The sequence below is a fragment of the Nelumbo nucifera genome, chromosome 8, assembly GCF_055504915.1.
Source record: "Nelumbo nucifera cultivar China Antique chromosome 8, China Antique-T2T, whole genome shotgun sequence".
Lineage (NCBI taxonomy): Eukaryota > Viridiplantae > Streptophyta > Magnoliopsida > Proteales > Nelumbonaceae > Nelumbo > Nelumbo nucifera.
This window is the reverse complement of record NC_142656.1, coordinates 56,573,288-56,594,664: the sequence shown is the minus strand read 5'-3', so window position 1 is coordinate 56,594,664 and position 21,377 is coordinate 56,573,288. Positions and strand designations below refer to the sequence as shown.

The following is a 21,377-nucleotide window of genomic DNA, read 5'->3' as shown; positions in this document are numbered from 1 at the left end:
TGGCTTTGATTGAGTTGGTTGCCCGTTCTTGTAAATTGTAGATTTTTTCTATATTTTGTAAAACATTCACTAATCATGAATAATTGATTAAATAAAAGACAACTAGTTGGGTAATAAACACCCAAAAATTCATTATTTGCCATTTCCAGTATTCAAATATAATATCTTATGGAATTTTTTTCATTATAAAAGTCCGTGAGAATTTGTTTGTAGGGAATATAATTTTCTAACATAAAATAGATAGAATTCCATTTATGTTGAACATCTAACATAAAATGTTTATATTATAAACCACAATTTTGATATGAATATTCATATTATTGTTTTCTTGCTCCAGAACTTTTAATATATATAATACCATTTGTAATTTTAGAAATGTGATGAGAAATAATATTTAAAGCATCTTGAATAATAAGTTTAAGATGTAACATGCACATGCAATATGAAATGATTTACCATTTAAAGATGATTTTATTTAAGATTTCAAAATATTTATTGATGAATCATTATTGTTGGCATTATCAAAAGTAACAAAAAAAGTTTATTTTCAATTTCATAAGCATGTAAAGCATTTAAAATACTTGCAACAATAACTGGGCCGATATGTGGCCTTTCAAACCTAGTAAAACTTAAATATCTTTTTTGTAAAGGCCAGTTTTCATTAATAAAATGACATGTAATACAAATATAACTTATATTAAATTTAGATGTGCAAATAACAGAAGTAATTGCAACTCTAGAATTAAGATTTGATAAAATAGAAATTAAATTTTGTTTATATGAATAAAAAATTTTCAAAGCATATACTCTAACATTATTTCTGGAAGCTTTTTAGCCAGTTTTCATCAATAAAATGACAAGTAACACAAATATAACTTATATTAAATTTAGAGGTGCAAATATCAGAAGTAATTATAGCTCTAGAATTAAGACTTGATAAAATAGAAATTAAATTTTGTTTATATGAATAAAAAATTTTCAAAGCATCTACTCTAACATTATTTCTGGAAGCTTTTTAAATTGAGGGTTTATAGAGTTACATAAAAATTTTTCAAGTTTACTATCCTCAGCTAATAAAATTGGTTGTTCAACATGCACAATATATTTTACTAACTCTTGCCTCATTTTTTTGTGAATATTTAAAAGTACCAAAACCCCCCTCCCAATTTATGTTTGGGGTCTTTCTTTCCCTTCTTCTTCTTGTTTCTCATGGGTAAGCAAATATCTACCCCAAGTGGCCAGTACCACCCTTGCTACAATAGCTAAAGTCACTCCTACATTTTTGACAAATGGCCCTTTTTCCCTTCCACTCAACCTCCTCTATTTTAAATAATTTTCAAATTAGGCTAATAAATTTAAATCCCTTCTTTTTCATACCCCTAGCAGTAGTATTGGTGATGGGAACTCCGACAATTTTAGTAGCATCCATATCAGTGCTAACGCTATTATGTTGTGACTGAATATGGTTGGCATTGAACATGTCGGGAAATTGGTTTTACGAAGAGCCAACCATTTTTTAATTAAAAAAATAACAATTAATTTAATTACACTCGTTAGATTGTTGATTCAAAATCTCAAGTTGATGTCAATGGCCGAAACCTCCAAGCTCCCAAATTGCTAACTTGAGATACTTGAGCAAGCCTTCTTCCTGTTGAAAATTGAAAAAGTCAAGACTTGAGAATTAGAAAGCAAAGAGAGAGAGAGAGAGAGAGAGAGAGAGAGAGAGGGAGAGAGTATTAAGAGTATGAGAGTATATGAGAGCCTAAGAGAGTATGAAAAGAGAATTATTGAATTGGTATGATGAGAATGGTGAAGAATAGAGCTATTTATAGGAATTAAAAATAATTCAATTATATAAAATACCGTAAAAGCTAGACATTTTTTAGTTGTTAGGGGGATATTTTGGTCATTGTAGAGTCATTTACCATTTTACCCAAAATGCCCCCAAACTAGCTATTATAAAGCTATTGGGGGCATTTTTGTCATTTTCTCTCTCCCAAAGCAAAAGTACATAAATACCCCTTTATATAGCTAATTATATTTATTAGGGGAGGGGTATTTCTATAAAAAACCCCCTAAGAAGATGAAACTAACCATTAATGGGGTTAGTTTGACCCAAAATGCCTACTGGTTTCGCAGGTGAGCCGCGCTCGGCATGTGGGCTATATCGTATTGTGCCACATGCTAGGCCATGGACCTAAAACCACCAATCCAACACGACCCACATGGCCATGCCATGCCTAGCATGACCACATGCTGTCATGTCAGGCTGGTCTGAAATCGTGTTAGGCCATGCTAGGTCATGAGTGGCAAGGCTCGATTTACACCTCTAGCTACTATACCTCCACTGGCACCAGGGGCTGTAATAAGCCTAGAGTGGTAATCCGTTTCTCCCAAGATTGCATGAACAACTGATGCATTAACTCCAAGAATTCTGATTGTCTACTTCCTCAATAACCATTGAAGGCTTCACAATGAGGACTTGCTGCTCAGTGGAGGTTCCGTCGTCCAAATTGTTCTTTAGTGAAGACATATTCAAAATTGCTTGAAGAGGTAGGAATTAGATTTTGTGTTCAAGTTCCCACAAATGGCACCAATTGATGAAGTTTAATCCTCTTATTCCCTGCTAGAAATCAGCTCGGGTGCAAGTGCAGTGTGGTCAATAGACCAGATCTACAAGGCAAGTTAGAGTACTCGGGGGTTCGACCTTGGCTAGGCACTCCAACGCTTAAGTTAATCGAGTTGAGAGTATGAAATTCGAGAGAGATCTAGAATGCATGATTTTGCACATATCTTGTGAAGGTATGAAGGTCCCTCTATATAGGCATCAGGGTCCAATTGGCGTGTCTAAGATATCCGGGAATAATGAGCCTTATTAACTTGTTATTTTCAGGGTATGTCACACCAGCATTGCAACGATCCTCATCGGGTTCCTCACGAAGCAGATGAATCAAGTTCATCACTATTAGGTGGGTGATGTGTTACCATGTGCTTCGGAATTGATAGGCAAGGTGAGTGGATGAGGTTGAACATGGCACGTAGGTCAGTACCCTAGAGATTGTCTAGCCATGTAGTGTCGTCCGTTGCCTAGGTTAGGGGAGACAGGTCGGTTGCTAGAGTCATCGACTTATGCCTTCGAGGTGGCGTACTTCGGTCTGTTGTCAAGTGGTCTGTAAGTCACCCATTAATTGGGGTTTGATTCATTAAGGTCAGCTTAGACTAGCTTAGTCGGGCAAGGTTCGACCACATGCGTTGTAGAGGTATCATAAAATGGTTCAAACTTGCCACATGGCATAGTATTACTGGGGGGCCAAATCACCCCTCATCATCATATTATATAGGGTAAAATACAAAAACCTCCTAAAGTTTTTGACAATCATAAAAGTCTCCCCTCTATTTTCATTTTAACAAATACCTCCCCTGAGCTTTTGAGAAACTCGACAAAAACCTCCGTTCCGTCACCTTCCCAAATGAGAAACGTTAGATTGATGTAGCAATTTCTTCCAAATATCCATTTTGTCCTTTTAAGCAATCTGTGTAATACATGGATTAGACCCATATGATTCACAGGTTTGGTTGTATGGACCAGATCGGCTGGACCCGTCATTTCATATCAGGCTTTTCGAAAATAGGTCGTCACTGACCCGCGTAAGTTGTCTTCTTCGTTCGAACAACCACATGGCTCATGCGCCAACCCGATTTGTTTTTTGAGTGCTTTTACTTTTTTTTTGTTAAAACTTTGTTTCTTCATAATAAAGAAGAGGTTTGACCTCCTACCTGTTGTTTGCAAACGTTTGGAAGAGTAGAAACATCCATGACCCCTGAAACGGCTGCTCAACTCAAGAAAGACACGCTCAATCCAAAAAAGAGGTGAAAACGTCTGTAACCCCTACAACATTTACAACGTCTATAAATGAATAAATTGCAACATTTGGTTGGTTGCTGAAAAGCCTGAAATTATGTGGATTAAACAGGTTCAGCTCCCACATCCTCTCAATCTCCAACATTCAGGAGACCAAAAGGTTGAGCCATCTCGGCCACTTTTTCTTTTCATTTTCATTATTTTCTTGCTTTCTCTTCACATGTGTGACGGCAATCTCATGTGAATTGGTGTGGTTTGGGCCATGGTGGATGGGAGAACCGGACTCCCACCAAATCACCAAAGCTTCCACTTCGACCTGAACTCGACACAAACCCATTACCCATACCAACCTAAACGCAACTAAACAGAGTGGAATTACCCAAAAACAACCCAACCCTAACAGGGAAAATAGAAGGATTGTCAAACCCAACCGAAAAGCAGATGGACCATAAAGCAAAGTGAAGAAACTAATAGATCTAGGTATTGCTGAACATTTCAATATTAAAATACTAATAGCTAGATTGAGTCTAGCACGAGTATATGTATACCTCAACCTAAACCTGACCCAAAACCTAATTGAGTCCAGCCTGACCCTATCACCTAAACCAATTGGATTGGGTCATTACACACTTACCACTTAACCCAAAACCCATTGATGACTTCCAATCCATATGAGCCCTGATATGTTTGTAACAACCAAAACCAATCCCAACCCAATTGTAATCCGGACAGATACTTACAGACCTTGACCCTATATAATTGGATCAATTTGGTTTGGATGTGGTGTCTACACGACCCATTGACTACCCTTCTTACGTTTGTCACTTCAGTTGCTTCTGTTTCACCTTCCATAGATGCCGCTTTCTGCTCGTTATAACTACTTGGTTTTGCCACTTGGCTTGTTTGTGTTTTGCCTTCCACTTCCCATGCTTGTGTTTCACCCTCCACAGATGTCTTCTTCTCATCATCCTTTGTTTCACCTTCCATGGCGCCACTGCTACTTGTTGAACTATTACTTTCTCTTGCCAGTCCCCTTCTTCCATGTTTTGCACCTTAGGTTGATGCTTTTATCACCTCTTTCTTCCTAGATTTCTCAGGCCTAATGTTGTTGACAATGCTAGGTGTCACTGGTTCTCCCATTTTCTTGCAAAAGATTTGAATGCATGATTATTTGCGAGAATCGCCTATGCGGCTGAGCTGAAGTTTGTCTTGGTCCTTGATATTGTACTCTACAAGGGTTTTACCATTGTCTTTGAGCTCATCATCATCATCATTAAGTTTCAGAGAAATTTTCTCTTTTGAATGAATTTGCAATTTATGTTTGACCATTTCCTTCAGTTCACTTACTGTAGTGGAGTTTGTAGGCTCCAGGCCGATGACCTTATCTTCATTATTTATTCCACTTTTCACTTTAATCCCTATTGCACCGCTATTTGGTCTGGATTTGTTGCCTCCACCTCTTAGATTGAAGGTCAAGTGAATCGTGTCCTAATTCTGAATTCTGTATTCAGCTACGGTCTTGCCATCTTCGAGTGGTTTCTTTTTAAATATGAAGAATTGCATGGGGGATGTTATCCCTTACTTGTCCTCAATCATTTCTTTCACCCTTCCTATAGTGACTGAGTTCACAACATTGATCGGAATTGTTGTGGATTTTCTATCATCTGGTTCACCTACAAAATTTGTATCATAATAACCCAGTAACTATAAATCGTTTGCATGATAGGTTAATTTGAATTGTTTTGTTAATTACAAATATCTAAATATTCTTTTACTAGTTTTCTAATGTATTTTATCTGGGTTACTTTGTTATCTACTAACAATACCTACAGCATATGAAATATCTGGTCTTATGCAAAGCATAACATACATCAAGCTACCAATAGCTTGAGCATAGGGTCTATACTTCATTTTCTTTATTTCTTCTTTATTAGTGGGATCCATATCCCTACTTAATTTGGTTCCTTTACAAATTGGAGTTTCAACTCCATTATAATCTGTCATATTGAATTTCCTTAAGATTTTTTCCAAGTAATGCTCTTGTGAAAGAGTTAAGGTTTTAGTGTTTCCATCTCTTTCTATTTTAATTCCAAGTGCATAACTTGTATTACCCATGCCTTTCATTTCAAAGTTGGTTTCTAACCAATCTTTGGTTTCATTAATCATAGACACATCATTTCTAGTAATAAGAATATCATCTACATATAATGAAAGAACAAGAAAACTGCTCCCACTGTTCAAGGAGTAAACACGATAATCAAACGGAGTAGGTATAAATCCAAGTTTAGAGATTGCTTCATGAAATGTATGGAACCACATTCTAGAGGACTGTTTTAAACCATGTAATAATTTCTTTAATTTATACACTTTATTTTCTTGTCCCTCTATTGCATAACCTTTGGGTTGAGTCATGTATATTTCTTCATTCAAATTTCCATTTAGAAAAGTAGTTTTGACATCTAATTGGCACAACTTTAAGTCCAAAAAGGCAACTAAGGACATTAGGATTCTGATAGAGGTAAACTTGGCAACTGGAGAGTAAGTCTCCTCATAATCAATCCCCTCCACTTGGGTGTACCCTTTTGCTGTTAATCTTGCCTTATATTTTTCTATAGACCCATTGACATTAAGTTTTCTCTTTAATATCCATTTACACCCTATAGATTTCTTATTCTTGGGTAAATCAACTAATTCCCATACCTGATTTTTGTTTACTGAGTATAACTCTCCTTGTATAGCTTCACACCACTTTTCTTTATCAGGTGCATCCATAGCATCTTCAAAGTCAATTGGATCATCAAGAGACTTTTCATTCAAGTAGGTGTAATAGTCTTTTAATCTTGATGAAATGAATATCTCTTTGAATTCTACCTAAGGTGTCATTATTAGGTGAAGCTTGTCTATCAGGTGCAATCTTAGCTTCTATAATATCTTTGTTTAATTCAAATAAGCTAGGTAAATGTTTATTATCCACAATTTGATCTTATAAAAAAACAACATCCTTACTTTCTATTAATTCAACTGTTCCATTAAATTTATGATTAACAAACCTATACCCTTTGCTATTATCACTATACCCTATAAAGGTACACTTTAGACTCTTGTTATCTAACTTGCTTCTTTACTGATTTGGCACTCTTACATAGGCATTAGCCCCCCAAATTTTGATGTCAGTTAGGTCTGGTTTTCTACTAGTCTACATTTCATGGGGTGTTAAGCTATTAACTTTAGTTAGAACCTTATTTAGAATATACATAGCAGTATCTACGACATCTCCCCAAAAGTGTGTTCCTAGACTTGAATGAGATAACATTGATCTCACCATATCCAACAAAGTCCTATTTCTCCTTTCAGCCACTCCATTCTTTTGTGACATGAAGGACATGGTTAATTGGTGTATGATTCCACTATGTACAAAAGTCACTAAATAGGTTAGAGATATATTCTCCACCTCTATCACTCCTAAGAGTTTTTAATTTTCTACCCAATTAGTTTTTTACAAGTGTTTTATACTCTAAATTTTATAAGACTTTTGATTTTCTTTTAATCAGATACACAAAACCAAATATGGAGAAATCATCTATAAAAGTTATAAAATAATCCATACCCCTATGTCTTTTTGCGTTCAAAGGGCCACAAACATTAGAGTGTATTATAGCCAATAATTCCTCTGATTTCTTTCCTTTCTTAAAAGAGAGCCTAGTTATTTTTCTATTGAGGTATGGTTCAAAATCATTGAAATTCATTTCTATTTTGGGAATTAAGCCATTGGTGCTCATTCTCATCATTTTATCTTTGTTTATGTGACAAAGTCTCAGGTGCCATATGTATGCATTTTCATTCGCATGATAAGTACAATCATAATTAGAAAGAGCATCAACTTTATTGATAGTCAAAGGACACAATCCATTAGACTTATTCCCAAGCATTAAAACTCTACCATGATTTCCTGTGATCACTTTTCCTCCCCTAAAACATACATCAAAACCCTTCTCATCTAATAGAGGTATAGACAACAAGTTTCTCCTAAAATTAGGTGCATACAACACTTCATTAGGGATTAAATTTGTGTTCTTATTTATGGTGATCTTCACTTTTCCAGTTCCAAGTACATCAATGTAGGTGTTGTTTCCCATAAACTCTGTGTTCTCTTGTCTTCATTTCCTTCAATTCTGGGAACATCTCTTTAGTTTTTCAAATATTCTTAGAGGAGCTAGAATCTATGCACCAATCAGAAAAAAACAGAATCAGAAAAGTAAGATTCAGAGACTACACACACTATGTCTTTCTTTTTAGTTTTTCCTTTTTCGTTATTTGATTTATTCTTCTTGCATTCAAGGCAATTATATTTTGTATAACCATGTTTTCCACAATTAAAGCAATGTTTACCCTTAGTCTTCTTGAACCCTTTTGAGAATTTAAATTTCTTATTAAATTTCTTCCCATTAGCATTTTTGAAAGACTTGCCTTAAGCTTTTTACATATTTGGAAAGTTTCAATTGGTTTAGGAGTAACCATTAAGGAGGAAGGTTGGGATTTCTTCCTCTTCCTCTCAGCCTCTAATCTTAACAAGGTAGGTATGTTTTTTATGCTAACTTCTCTCCTAGATAGGTTTAAAGTTGTTACTACAGAATTCCAAGAAGATGGGAGGATATTAAGAATGGTGGAGACCTGAATTTTATCAAGAATAGGATTCCCAGTGACTGTCAATTCTTTGGCAATCACATTCATTTTACTAACATGATCTACTATAAAATCCTCTTCTCTCATTTCACAGCTATAATATTTTTCAATTAACATTTGAACATAGGTTTCAGTTATTTTTTCATATGTTTCTTTAATGGCTTCAAACATATCTTTAGCATTATTGTTTTCTTCAAACACAACTTCTATGTCAGTCTCCATAAAAGTTAATAAACAATTTCTTGCCTTCCTATTATCCTTTTCCCATTTTTGATATTCACGAATTACAGTCAAAGAATTATCATTAGTAGGTTTAGCAGGAATAGATTTATCTAAAACATAATCAACATTTTGTTCATCAAGTATCCTTCTAATCCTATGTTTCTAGAGAGCAAAATTGGTGCCATTCAGTTTCTCAGTTTTACTGAGTTCTTGGGATAAGGCAGTAGCAGACATGAAAAGAAAAATTGCAACAGTATTCTAGAAATATATAAAGCAAGTGCAATATCAGTTGGCTATATTTTACGAGACTATCATTCAAGTTCGGAGGCAACAAAAATAAATGAAGAGAGAACACTTAGCTGTATATGCAAAAAAAGAAAAAAAATTGCTAATCTGCAGCTCAATTGGTCAGTTATCAGATTTAATTTGTCCAGCTCCCACTTCTCCTACTAGTTCAGGAGCAGATCATGCATTCGACAATGATGCTTCTATCCAATTTGAAATATCCTCAAGAATGATAGTAAATAGTAAGAATCAATGAATGCAAAAAAAAAAAAAAAAAAAGAAAAACTAACAACAAAAAGGGAGAAAGAAGAGAAATAAATAAATGAAATTCTAATACCCGATTTGAGATGTTTTGGGTTTGCCTCACTAGTCGAATATGCCTTATCTAACCAGATCTATTTTGCAGTGAACGAAAATAGTGAAAAAATCCCTATATTTATTTAGGGTTTCTTGCCTCACTTCAGATCAAAGTAGCTACTGTTTCTATAATTCTTTGAGCAGTTCTTCATTTATGTATCAAAGAAAACTCGAACTACCAGTTCTCTCTCCTCTCCTTCTCTAAATCTTAAAAGATGAGGTAGGATTCGGTGTGGCGTGACTATGCTTTAAACACTATGCCAGTCAGTGTTGTGCTCTAATACCATTGATGCTCCAAATATATGTAGAAGCGAACGACTGAGATCTCTATGTGTAAAACCTGCACGCAAAGAGAATAATAGCAGCTACACAGTATAGGATCCAAGGCACCAACCTCTTAAACAATGTGTAGGAGAGAACTGCTTAATCTGATCAGAGCTGAGGATAAGAGGATATTTTTCCTTTCTCAATAAAGAACATATCTCATTGTTGTTGAAGCACTTGGGAGTGATCCCTTATATAGTTGCTTCTCCAACGTTAAGTTCCTTGACACTAGGAACAAATAGTTACCAAAATAACCAATTGAGATAAGTGTTTCTTAACATTAGAATTCATGCTCCATCAGATTTGAGACAGGTGTCTCATGTTGACCAAGGATCTAACCACTTGGTCATCCAGTCTACACCGGGTCAAATGGATATCCATTGACCTAATAAGAGCTGGAATATGGATTCAAATAATCCAACAACATTGGTATCTCAATGAATGAAAATGTTTTCAAATAAACAATCAAATAAATTTGTTTTTATAAAAAAATAAATAAATAGGTAATTATTTAAAATGAATGACTATGTGTGAGAGTGTTGCATGGAGATAACCATCAACCATCAACATGTGGCTTGTCACATGGCCATTGGATATTCCAACATGTTCAAGATTAAACGAGGGCCAATGGCCACTCTACCATCATTAAGATCCCCCAATCCCCAAAAGCCATTGTTCACTGATTTTATCAACTCAAATCTATTATATATCAAGCAAATGTGATGGGTCTGGGAGGGAGAGGAGAGAGAGAAATAGAGTTGAATAGAATGTAGAAAGAGGAAAATGAATGAAGAGGGACAATGTAAGAAGGGAGAAATATATTTTTTAAGTGTATTAGACTTTTCTTATCGGTCTAGGCATCTGAACAAGTATCTAATAATATAGGACAAATATCAATAGGTCAAAAGAGACAATGATGGAAGTCTATTATTATTGGAAAGAATTTGGGGTCTGTTTGGTTTTCAGTTGGAATTGGAATCGGGATTCAAATCTTCCAAAATCCCAATTGGATTGACCCATTCGTATAGTCTATTTTGTTCAAATGGGAATGGGAATGGGAATTGATATTAAAATCAGTAAGAATGGGATTTTATTCTCAAGGGAGGGGCAGGGAAGGGCCATTCCTTCAAATGGGGGAATGCTATTCTAGCAGGAATGAGAATGAAATTTCAATTCCATCCAACCAAACAATAGGAATTGAAAGAGCCTATTCTGATCCCGATTCCAAACCCCTATTTCTGCAAACCAAACGGGGCCTCATTTCATTGGAGGAAGGATGCTGATATCTTCCTCAAATTCTACAGATGCCATGGATATAACCGAAAAGGAATGGTGATCAGATAAGGTTTAATGAATAAAAAGGATGGGTATACAAAATGAGGTGCATAAACTAGGGGAGGCCAAACTCTATCTCTCTTCTAGAAAAATTTGGGCCCATTTGGCATGTCTTCCCATGTGGTCTTTCAACTGTTTACAAGTCGGGAAAATCGATTTTTAGTCTATTTCTATTTGGCACGTAGAAGATCTAGTCACCCAAAGACGGAATGTTGAAAGGACACGAAAAACCCATTTTCTTCTAATTTCGGGAAACATCAAAGGAAGCTTCTCGTGCCCTTAATATTTTAATCTCATGGGCAAAGATGTGGAAAGATGTATGAAAAGACACAAGTCTACCAATCATGCTTTGGGTTGCTTAGATCTTCATACAAAAGCTTAATACATCTTTTGACTGCCAGAGTTACTAGAAGATCTTTCCGAAAAGACATTGCCAAACGGGCCCTTATTGTATTAAGTCTTTTCATTTGAAAATTAATGGTTATTTGGTTTGTTGTTAGAATTAAAATCAGAGTTAGAATTAAAATGATTTATTCTTTTTGCCTGTTAGGTGCAAATAGGAATTAAAATTGGAAATAGGAATTAGTTAAAATTGGATTCTCATTCCCAAGGGAATGGAGGGCATGGCCAGTGGTGAAATGATGTGGATGACATTTTGAGGTATAAACTGAGATCTCCCAGGTTGTAAGAAGATAAGGGTGCAACCGGGTGTTTATTTAGATAAATGGATTAAGAATGGAAAGAAAGGTTTCAAGAGTGTGAGGGGAGTTCATGTTTGTTTGTTTTCTTCAAGGTGTTGTTAGGTATTCCGAAGGCGGGTGGGGTTGTTTGGTTGTTGGTTGTTATATTTGTTGGGTTGTTTGGTTGAGTAGAGGCTTACGTTTTTTTTTTTTTTTTGCAATAATCTAGTGCCCTATTTATTTCAAATTTTTAGACCTCTGACATATTCCTCCTTATTACCTTTTCCTCTTTTTTAATACTTTTTATTCATCTTAAAAAAAAATCAACTATGGGAATAGGATTCTAATTATGTATAGTCAAACAGTTGGAATTGGAATGAAACATTTTGATTCCAATTCTAGACTCTATTCCTACAAATCAAACAGACCCTACAGGAGGGAGGCTTATAGGATTGCAAGAGAATTAAAATCTGGGGAAGGTTTTTGTAATTCTGCCCCAACCTAAGCATTTAAACAGTTCACTCTTGAACTATATTAATGCTTGATAAAGCAATTGAAAATAAGTTATCCCTAAAGATGTATTTAGTTTGAAAGAAAAGGTAGGGAAAAGAAGAGAAAGGTTTGTATAAGTTTCCCTATAAAAGGAAAAAACAAAGTGTAAATATATGAGTCACAGTGAAATAAAAAGATACAAAGATAAATACAGTTGCAATGTGTAGAATTTTAGATAAAGTAGAAAATAATGCATTGATAAAAGAAATTAATACAACATATATATATATATATATATATATATATATATATATATATATAAATCGAGAGACATGAAAAGCAATTTAACTCAAACTTTATCCCATCTCTCAAACCTTCCATTCCAATCTCATCTTGATACTCAATCTTATCTTATTACAATACTCTAAAAGACAAGTGCGGAGATCCCAGTCCCACAGCCTGCTGAAAAGCTATTCAGAGCAATAAAATACATCAGGATTTTGATATGAAATAAGGTCACCAAGGGCTGGATTGCGGAAGAGCAGATGGTGATTTATTTTGTTGGAAGCCAAAATGAACCGGTTTGACTGGTGTCTTCAACAACAACCTCATTAATATCCTTACTAGAAGTCGACCCTCCAATATTATCCACTAGAAATAGTTTCCTATGCAAGTCGGTAGCCACACACACAAACGACCTATTGACTACCCGTCTTCCCTCTATTTGTTTTTCACCTTCTGCAACTACTTTCTTGTGTCACATTTGCTTGCTTGTTCTTCAATTTGTAGTTAATATTCTTATTATTATCACTGCTTACTGTTGAACTACTTGCTTCTTTCACTTCTCTTTGATGCCTTTCACCTCCAGTATTTGCCTTTTCAATACAATCAGCAGAACTTGCTTTTCCTACTTCACTTGCTTGTGTTTCACTTTCAGCCTTTTCCTCACCATTAGAATTACTTACGTTTCTCAATTTAATTGCTTTTGTTTCACTTTCCGTAGATGCCACTTTCTGCTTGTTAGAACTACTTCGTTTTGCCACTTGGCTTGTTTGTGTTTTGCCTTCCACTTTCCATGTTTGTATTTCACCCTCCACAGATGTCTTCTTCTTATCATCCTTTGTTTCACCTTCCATGGCGCCACTGCTACTTGTGAACGTTTTGCACCTTTGTTTGATGCCTTCATCATCGACTCTTCCTTTTTCTTGAAAGGGTTATTAATGCATAATTGTTTATGAGAATTGCCACCACGGATGAGCTGAAGTTTGTCTTTGTCCTTGATATTGCACTCTGCAAGGGTTTTACCATTCTCTTTGAGCTCATCATCATTAAATTTCAGAGAAATTTGCTCGTTTGAAGGAATTTGCTTTTTATGTTTGATCATTTCCTTCAATTTACCTATTGTAGTGATGTTTTCTGGCTCCAGGTAGACGACATCGTTATCATTTATTCCAGTTTTTACTTGAATCCCTATTGCATTGCTGTTTGGTCCGGATTGGTTGCCTCCACCTCTTAGATTGAAGGTCAAGTGAATCGTGTCCTGATTCTGAATTCTGTATTCAGCTACGGTCTTTCCATCTTCAAGTGGTTTCTTTTTAAATGTGAGGGATTGCATGGTGTCTGAGTTCACAACATTGATCAGAATTGTTTTGCCATTGAGCGTCTGAACGTAAATCAACATAACATCAGTTGTGGACAAGTTCCCAATAACATTGTCATCTGCCACGGTCTTCTCAACATTGCTAGACATCAGATTCTTCATTGAGCCCTACATCCAAAATCAATCCATTTTAAAATTCTCCACATATCTATATCTATAAATCTATACAAAAGAGCGAATGCCCTTTTTTCTGAAATTTTCACTAGACAATTTCTACCCCTTTGTCTAAGTAGACAGAGGGCATAACAAAGGATACGTGATGGTAGTCGTTCGGGAGTTGTGCTGCAGATGCTTTTATAGTGACGAGACGTGCGCCAACACCCTGTCAGTTTCGAGAAGGTGCGTCCTGACACCCGTCCTCTGACAGGACATGCGCGACGCCTCGTCAGTTTCGGAAAGACGTGCGCTGGTCGGCTTCGGAAGACGTGCGGTTTAAAACGGCTGTGGGCCATTGGATTGGCTTCGATCTGGGCTGTCGCTTTCCGGCCGCTATGGATATAAATAGCGTGGGGGGGGGGCCCGTCCTTGCTACTGTACCTCTTGAGCTCGCGCCTAAGTTTCAGTTCGCGTCCAGGCTCTTCAGCTTGCGTCCCAGGTTCCTTGCTTGTTCGAGCTTTCGTGGTCTACTTCAGTCTTCTTCCCGGGTGAGTGCTCTTGGAATCCCGTTCCATTCCCTGATGTCTAGTTCGGGGGGTTCAGATAGTTGAAGCGGGTCTGATGTAGGTTCTACGAACCAATTTGCGTCCCCCGGTAGTTCAAGTGAGCCCGATGTAGGTCCTGAGGAAGGAGTTGAACCTACAGGCCGAGGTGCCTCGGGTAGGTCGGCGTCCACCTCCCGTCGTGGCCGGATTTTAGATCAGTTCGGCCCTTCGACTATGACGCCTGAGGGACTTCAATCCCTCATAGACTACTACAACTTGCCCGGGGAGCACGCCTACTTCATCTCTACGGGTAGCTTCCCTTGGGAACACGGTCCTGATGAGATCGTGATTTTCCAGGAGCAGCTTGCTGCGGGGCTGCGACTGCCTTTTCATCCTCTTCTCGTTGAGGTTCTAAACCACTTCGGGGTGATAGTCGGCCAGTTTCACCCGAACTCCATTAGGAATTTAGTGGGGACGATCACCTTATTCTGTGACGAGAACTTTCCTTTGGATCTGGAGATTTTCTCCTCTATTTTAATGCTGAAAAAGCAAGCGGATCCCCTTCCCGGGCGTAGGCGGGCATACTACCTGTCTCCTCGCCCAGGCTTCAAGCTCTTACACGGACTCCCTAATAAGGTCCCGGTGTGGAAGCAGGACTATTTCGGGGTGCGAAGTGCGCTGGGGTGGCCGTTTCAGACCGGCTGGGGGATGGCCGCTCCCGACTCCAGCGTCACACTCGATAAGGAGACGGCGAAGGGCCTCCGGCAAAGGGCGCGGCTTGGGCTGGAGTGTCAACGGTATCTAACGGAGGCCAAACTTATTGCTGCTGGCCTGAGTTCGGGTAGGTTCTTCCCCTAGCGATCCTGTCTTGCTCTTCTTTTACGTGTCTTACTGATGCCGAACTCCTTTTCGCAGGTACGATGGACTCTCGAGGGACCCGAGGTGGGCACTTGTTCCAGGGCATGAAGAGGAGAAAACGGGTGGCTAAGCGAGCTTGCGCCGAACCACCCCAGGGTGCGGAGCCCGAGGTGCTGGAGTATCTGTCGGAGGATCAGCCTATGGAGCCCGAGATGGTTCCTCCTATGCAGGAGCCGGCGGGGGCTCCTTATGCCGAAACCACACACAAAGGGGCTCCCGCTTTCTCCGAGTCTGCCCATACGCGAGCTGGGCCGTCGGGCTCGGAGGCCCCGGGGGACTTCAGGAGTGTGTTGTCGCCTGTTCATGCTCTTCAACGGAGTAAGGAGGCCATGTTTCCCGAGGAAGTCGTGGCGTGGACCGAGCTCCCTCTGCACCAAATGGCCTGCCGTGCCGTTACTCATGCCATTGTGGTAAGTGCTCCCTTCTTTAGAGTTCTTCGGCCTTTATTCTTCTATTCGTTCCTTTGATCCCGTTTCCCTTTGATAGGTGAACTCTTCTATTCACGCCTTAGCGAACCAGGTGGAGAGGTGCTCGAGGCAGGCGCGAGTTGCCGAGGAGGCTGCTCGAACTGCCGAGGAGGCTGCTCGCCTCGCGCGGTCTAGGCAGGCGAGGTCTCAGAGAGATGCCGAGGCCATGGGAATGGTGGTGAAGCATATGGCGGAATTGAAGCTGGACCTGCAGCATCAGGTCGAGTATCTTTAGGAGGATATCAGGGAGAGGACTCAGATCTTCTCTCAAGGCATCGAAGACGCAAAGAAGAAAGCTGTCAGTGATTATATTGCTTCGCCGGATTTCGATGATCTGATGGTGGACTCCTACAGGAGGGCTGGACTAAGGGCGTGTGCTTAGGCTAATCATGTAATATAGTTAATAACTTATATAATTCAGAATATTTTGACCAAAAAATATATATTTCAAAAGATAAATAATGATATTAATATGTATTATATATGCATGCATACATATCATAAATACACAACATATATATATATGTATGTATGCATGTTTATCAAATAATTAATTGGTTTTGGTTCAACCAAAGGATTGGTTTGATTTGAGAAAAGAGTCCATAATTCGGGTTTGGTTAACCGTGAACACCTCTATTAATGACTTAACAATAGAGGTAGGAGATTTCTAGGATCCTTCTCCTTGTAATTAAAATAATCACCATATTGCTTATCTACATTTTCAGCTGTAACAAATAAGCAAGATAAATAAAGCAGAAAGGCTAAAAGAAGTTTGATAAATCCCATAGGGATACCGGTCATCACTTGTAAATATCAATTTCTATGATATCCAAAATGAACTATATCTTAAAAGCTTTAACCAATCAGAAACCCATGTGAACTTGAATGAATATCATTTGCAGATTGTTTATTAATATTTTATATTTTGATTTCCCTTTGGTTTGACATAGAAAGTAAGAGAAAAATAAGAACTTTGGACTCTTTGTATACCAGCCATCACTTGTAAATTTCAATTTCTATGACATAAGAAAGGTGTTATACCTGAAAAACTTTAACCACTCAGAAACCCATGTGAATCTGAACGAATACAAGCAGATTGCTTACAATTTTTTTTGATAACCGTTTGGTTTTAATGTAAAATAAGAGAAAAAAGGGAATTTCAAAATCCTAATTTGTAAATTAATTCCTTTTGTTCTTATAATATAACAGATTAAAACTAAGACTCCACACACATTTGCAGTTATTCCTACTAGCGACTTTCTTGAGTTCAAACGAAAATCCCATTTCTTTGAGTTCAAAACACCTTGTGATCATCAGTTTTTGGATTTGATTTATGGCAAATGAAGATGTAAACACGTAGCGGAATGTAAACTCATTTCTTCGTGTTCAAAACACCTAGTGATCAAAACACAAACCAAGATCTAAACACATTACTAGTTATGTATTACAAAATTATTATGGCAAATGAAAAGGAAAGCTAGTGGAATGTAAGTAACATGTTTAGAATTAATACATCTTGATTGAGCTGGTCAAGACTCAAGATATTGGATCTCTCAAGTAGAATTCCAGCACAATTCCTCACCTTACAGTCTTTAGATATCTGCCTGTCAATGGTGGAACTGGAATGGTAGCTAGGTATAGCACTAATTTGCTATAAAAAGCTTTTTTCACCACTTGATGATGACAAAGGCGAAGACTTTTCGTAGTCAATTTCTTGTGGCTCAAGACGAAGGTGGCTGAAGTCTTGATGATGACAAATTAACAAATTTAGCTGATTTTTCCATGTAAATTACAAAATGATGTAGACTCTTGTTTTTTTTTATTTGGTGACACCCACTACTAATAATTCAGTCCCTTGACCCAAATTGGTGATTGTGGAAATGGATTTGGCATCAGATCAGTACTGGAGCGAACCGGTAATAGACTAGGAGGCTGTAATTTCATATTTGTGACTTGCATGTACATCCATGGATTATTTCCAATAAATAATAATTTATAAATACGAGAGATTTTCCCAATGCATGGTACGATGTGCATGTAAGGCGTGAGTGAAACGCCTTGTGTGAGCAGCAGATCTGGTCTCATCAAATAATTTATTACTATCCAAAGAGAGTGGAACAGTTGAGGTTGGCATGCCATTTTGATTCCTATGCCGATTCTATATGGGACAAAATAAAAAAAAAAAAAATGGTTTTGGTGAAAACTGACTTTTCGTCTGGTTCATGAACACTGACTTTTCGTCTGGTTCATAAAGAAAAGTCAGTGTCAGATTCAATAATTTCAAGGCAAACTCCATAAAATTTCCAGTCCGACAACTTTGTCCAGTTTTTTATTGAATCTAGAGCCATGGGCCAAGCTAACTCGTAGCATTTAGCTAATATGCCCATGTTCAACAATGACAACCAGTTCAGATCCCCCAATCCCCAAAGGCCATTGTTAGTGATTTTATCAACTCAAATCTATTATATGTCAAGCAAATGTGATGGGTCCGGGAGGGAGAGGAGAGAAATAGGTGATGGGTCCGGGAGGGAGAGAAAGAGAAAGATAAATAACGTGGAAAGAGAAAAATGAATGAAGAGGGACAATGTAAGAAGAAAGAAATATATTTTTAAGTGTATTAGACTTTTCTTATCGGTCTAGACGTCTGGACAAGTATTTAATAATAATATAGGACAAATATCGACATGTCAAGATGGAAGTCTATTATTATTGGAAAAAATTTGGGGTACGTTTGGTTTTCAGTTGAAATCGGAATTGGAATTGGAATTCAAATCTTCCAGAATCCGAATTGGATTGACCCATTCTCATAGTTTGTTTGGTTCAAATGGGAATTGGTATTAAAATCAGTAAGAATAGGATTTTATTCTCAAGGGAGGGGCAGGGAAGGGTCATTCCTTCAAATGGGGGAATGCTATTCTAGTAGGAATGAGAATGAAATTCCATTTCTATCCAACCAAACAATTGGAATTGGAGTAGCCCATTCCGATCCCGATTCCAGACCCCTATTTCTGCAAACCAAACAGGGCCTTGTATCATTAGAGGAAGGATGCTGACATCTTCCTCAAATTCTACCGATGCCATGGATATAATCGAAAAGGAATGGTGATCAGCTAAGGTTTAATGAACAAAAAGGATGGGGATACAAAATGAGGTGCATGAACTAGGGGAGGCTGAACTCTATCTCTCTTCTAAGATGGCAGAATTCTCTCTCTCTTCTAGAAAAATTAGGGCCCGTTTGGTATGTCTTTCTGTATGGTCTTTCGGCTGTTTACATGCCAGGAAGACCAATTTTTGGTCTATTTCTATTTGGCACGTGGAAGATTTAGCCACCCAAAGACAATGCCGAAAAGACGTGAAAAGCCCATTTTGGTCTGATTTTAGGAAGCTTCAAATGAATCTTCTCGTGCCATTCATATTTTAATCTCATGCGGAAAGACGTGGAAAGATGCATGGAAAGACACACGTCTGCCAAACATGCTTCAAGTTGCTCAGATCTTCATACAAACGCTCAATACATCTTTTGATTGCTAGAGCTACTAGAAGATCTTCCCAAAAAGATACACCAAATGGGCCCTTATTGTATTAAGTCTTTCCATTTGAAAATTAAGAGTGTTTAACTTGTTGTTAGAATTAGAATCGGAATTGGAATTAAAATGATTTATTCTTTTTGCCTGTTTGGTGCAGATGGGAATTAAAATTGGAAATAAGAATCAGTTAAAATTGGATTCTCATTCCCAAGAAAATGGAGGGCATGGCCAGTGATGAACCCAATGATGTGGATGACATTTTGATGTATAAACTGGAGATCTCCCGGGTTGTAAGAAGATATGGGCGCAACCGGGTGTTTATTTAGGTAAATGGATTAAGAATGGAAAGAAAGGTTTCAAGAGAGCAACCGGGTGTTTTGACAAACTTCAGCTTCAGGAGAGCGACCTAAAGCCCGCAAACACTCCCCTGGTGGGCTTCAGCGGAGAGGAAGTTCAGCCCCTAGGAAGGGTGACAGTACCTATGGAAGTCGGCATCAGGCCTAGCATTGTGAGGCTCAACCACGACTTCTTGGTGGTCGCAACCCCCTCCCTGTAAAATGCCATAGTGGGTTGGCCGATTACCCATGCTTTACAGGCCGTGGTGTCCACCTACTACTTGGCCATGAAGTTCCCCACGGACTTCGGCATCGGGGTAGCGCAAGGTGACCAGCTTGAGTCAAGTAAATGCTACGTCATTGCCCTCAAGGGAAAAGCCAAGGTGGCCAACAACCTCGAGTTGGAGTGACCTATGGAGCAGAGCGAGGAGCGAGCTGCGCCTACGGAGGAGACCGTCTCTATCCTAACCTTGGAACAGGACCCTGCACAAACGCTTCAGATTGGTGCTTCCATCCAGGAGCCCTTGTGATCCGAACTAGTACGCTTTCTACTTAAGAATTTAGATGTTTTTGGTTGGTCCGTGGTGGAAATGCCCGGCATAGACCCCAGCATCATAACTCATAAGCTTAATACTGATCCTGTAGTTAGGCCCGTTAGACAGAAAAAACGCAACCTAGCTCCAAAGTGGTGGAGGGCAGTCGACGAGGAGGTCGGGAAGCTCCTTGCAACCAATTTTATCAGGGAAGTCCCTTACCCGAGTTGGGTGGCCAACCTCGTTCTGGTGAAAAAGGCTAACGGTATGTGGCGCATGTGCGTTGACTACACCGACCTGAACCGAGCTTGCCCAAAGGACTGCTTTTCACTCTCCAGAATTGACCGCCTAGTGGACGCGACCTCGGGGTATGAGTTGCTGAGCTTTCTAGATGCCTACTCGGGCTACAATCAGATCAGGATGGACCCAGCCGATGAAGAGAAAACTGCCTTCATAACCGAGCTCGGCCTGTATTGTTACAAGGTCATGCCCTTCGGATTAAAAAATGTCGTGGCAACCTTCCAAAGACTTGTAAATAAACTGTTTGAGCCATTGATTGGCCAAAAGGTGGAATGTTATGTAGACAACATGGTCGTCAAAACCCAGCTTTCTTGCGACTTAATACAAGATTTTGAGCATGGTTTTTGAATTTCTGCATAAATTCAATATGAAATTGAACCCGAATAAGTGTGCCTTTAGAGTCACCTCGGGTAAATTCCTGGGGTACATTGTGAACCGGCGCGGCATTGAGGCCAACCCGGAAAAAATAAGGACCATTGTAGAGTAGCTCGCTACGTCATAACTCGCTATAGGGGGAACTCGCTACAATGCGAGCTCCAGGTCCCCTGAGCTACTAAGAAGGGAATACTCCAAGACTATTTCAGCTCGTGAGCTAGGGAAACCAGCTCGCTCCAGCACCTGGGCAGAAGAACTGCCCCGAAGACCAACATTGATAATGGTCACCCCGAAGTACTCCTAAGAGCTTGCTACAAAGTAGCTCGCTGAGCAATAGGGTAGCTCGCGGCTAAGCAATGCTACGCCCTCAGGAAGCTTCTA

General features: G+C 38.5%; 1 protein-coding gene and 1 long non-coding RNA gene across 4 annotated transcripts; one reads left to right on the top strand and one right to left on the bottom strand.

Moving 5' to 3' along the window:
* Window positions 1-12,583: 12,583 nt before the first annotated feature.
* On the bottom strand, window positions 12,584-17,851 carry LOC148790036 (uncharacterized). 2 transcript variants are annotated; one of them, XR_016079569.1, is made up of 2 exons: window positions 17,440-17,851; window positions 12,584-17,321 (listed from the first exon to the last, which is right to left on the bottom strand). It is a non-coding gene; the product is annotated as an uncharacterized LOC148790036 (long non-coding RNA). The 2 variants fall into 2 exon arrangements; XR_016079570.1 differs by having other exon boundaries at window positions 12,584-16,134.
* Window positions 14,392-17,433, top strand: LOC148790037 (uncharacterized). Of its 2 annotated transcripts, XM_088893356.1 has the most exons (4): window positions 14,392-14,544; window positions 15,196-15,382; window positions 15,457-15,869; window positions 15,946-17,433. In XM_088893356.1, exons 1-4 carry the CDS (start codon window positions 14,392-14,394, stop codon window positions 16,159-16,161), a joined length of 969 nt encoding a protein of 322 aa, XP_088749482.1. In that variant the 3' UTR covers window positions 16,162-17,433. The 2 variants fall into 2 exon arrangements, with proteins under 2 accessions (XP_088749482.1, XP_088749481.1); XM_088893355.1 differs by lacking the exon at window positions 14,392-14,544 and having other exon boundaries at window positions 14,776-15,382.
* Window positions 17,852-21,377: the final 3,526 nt, after the last annotated feature.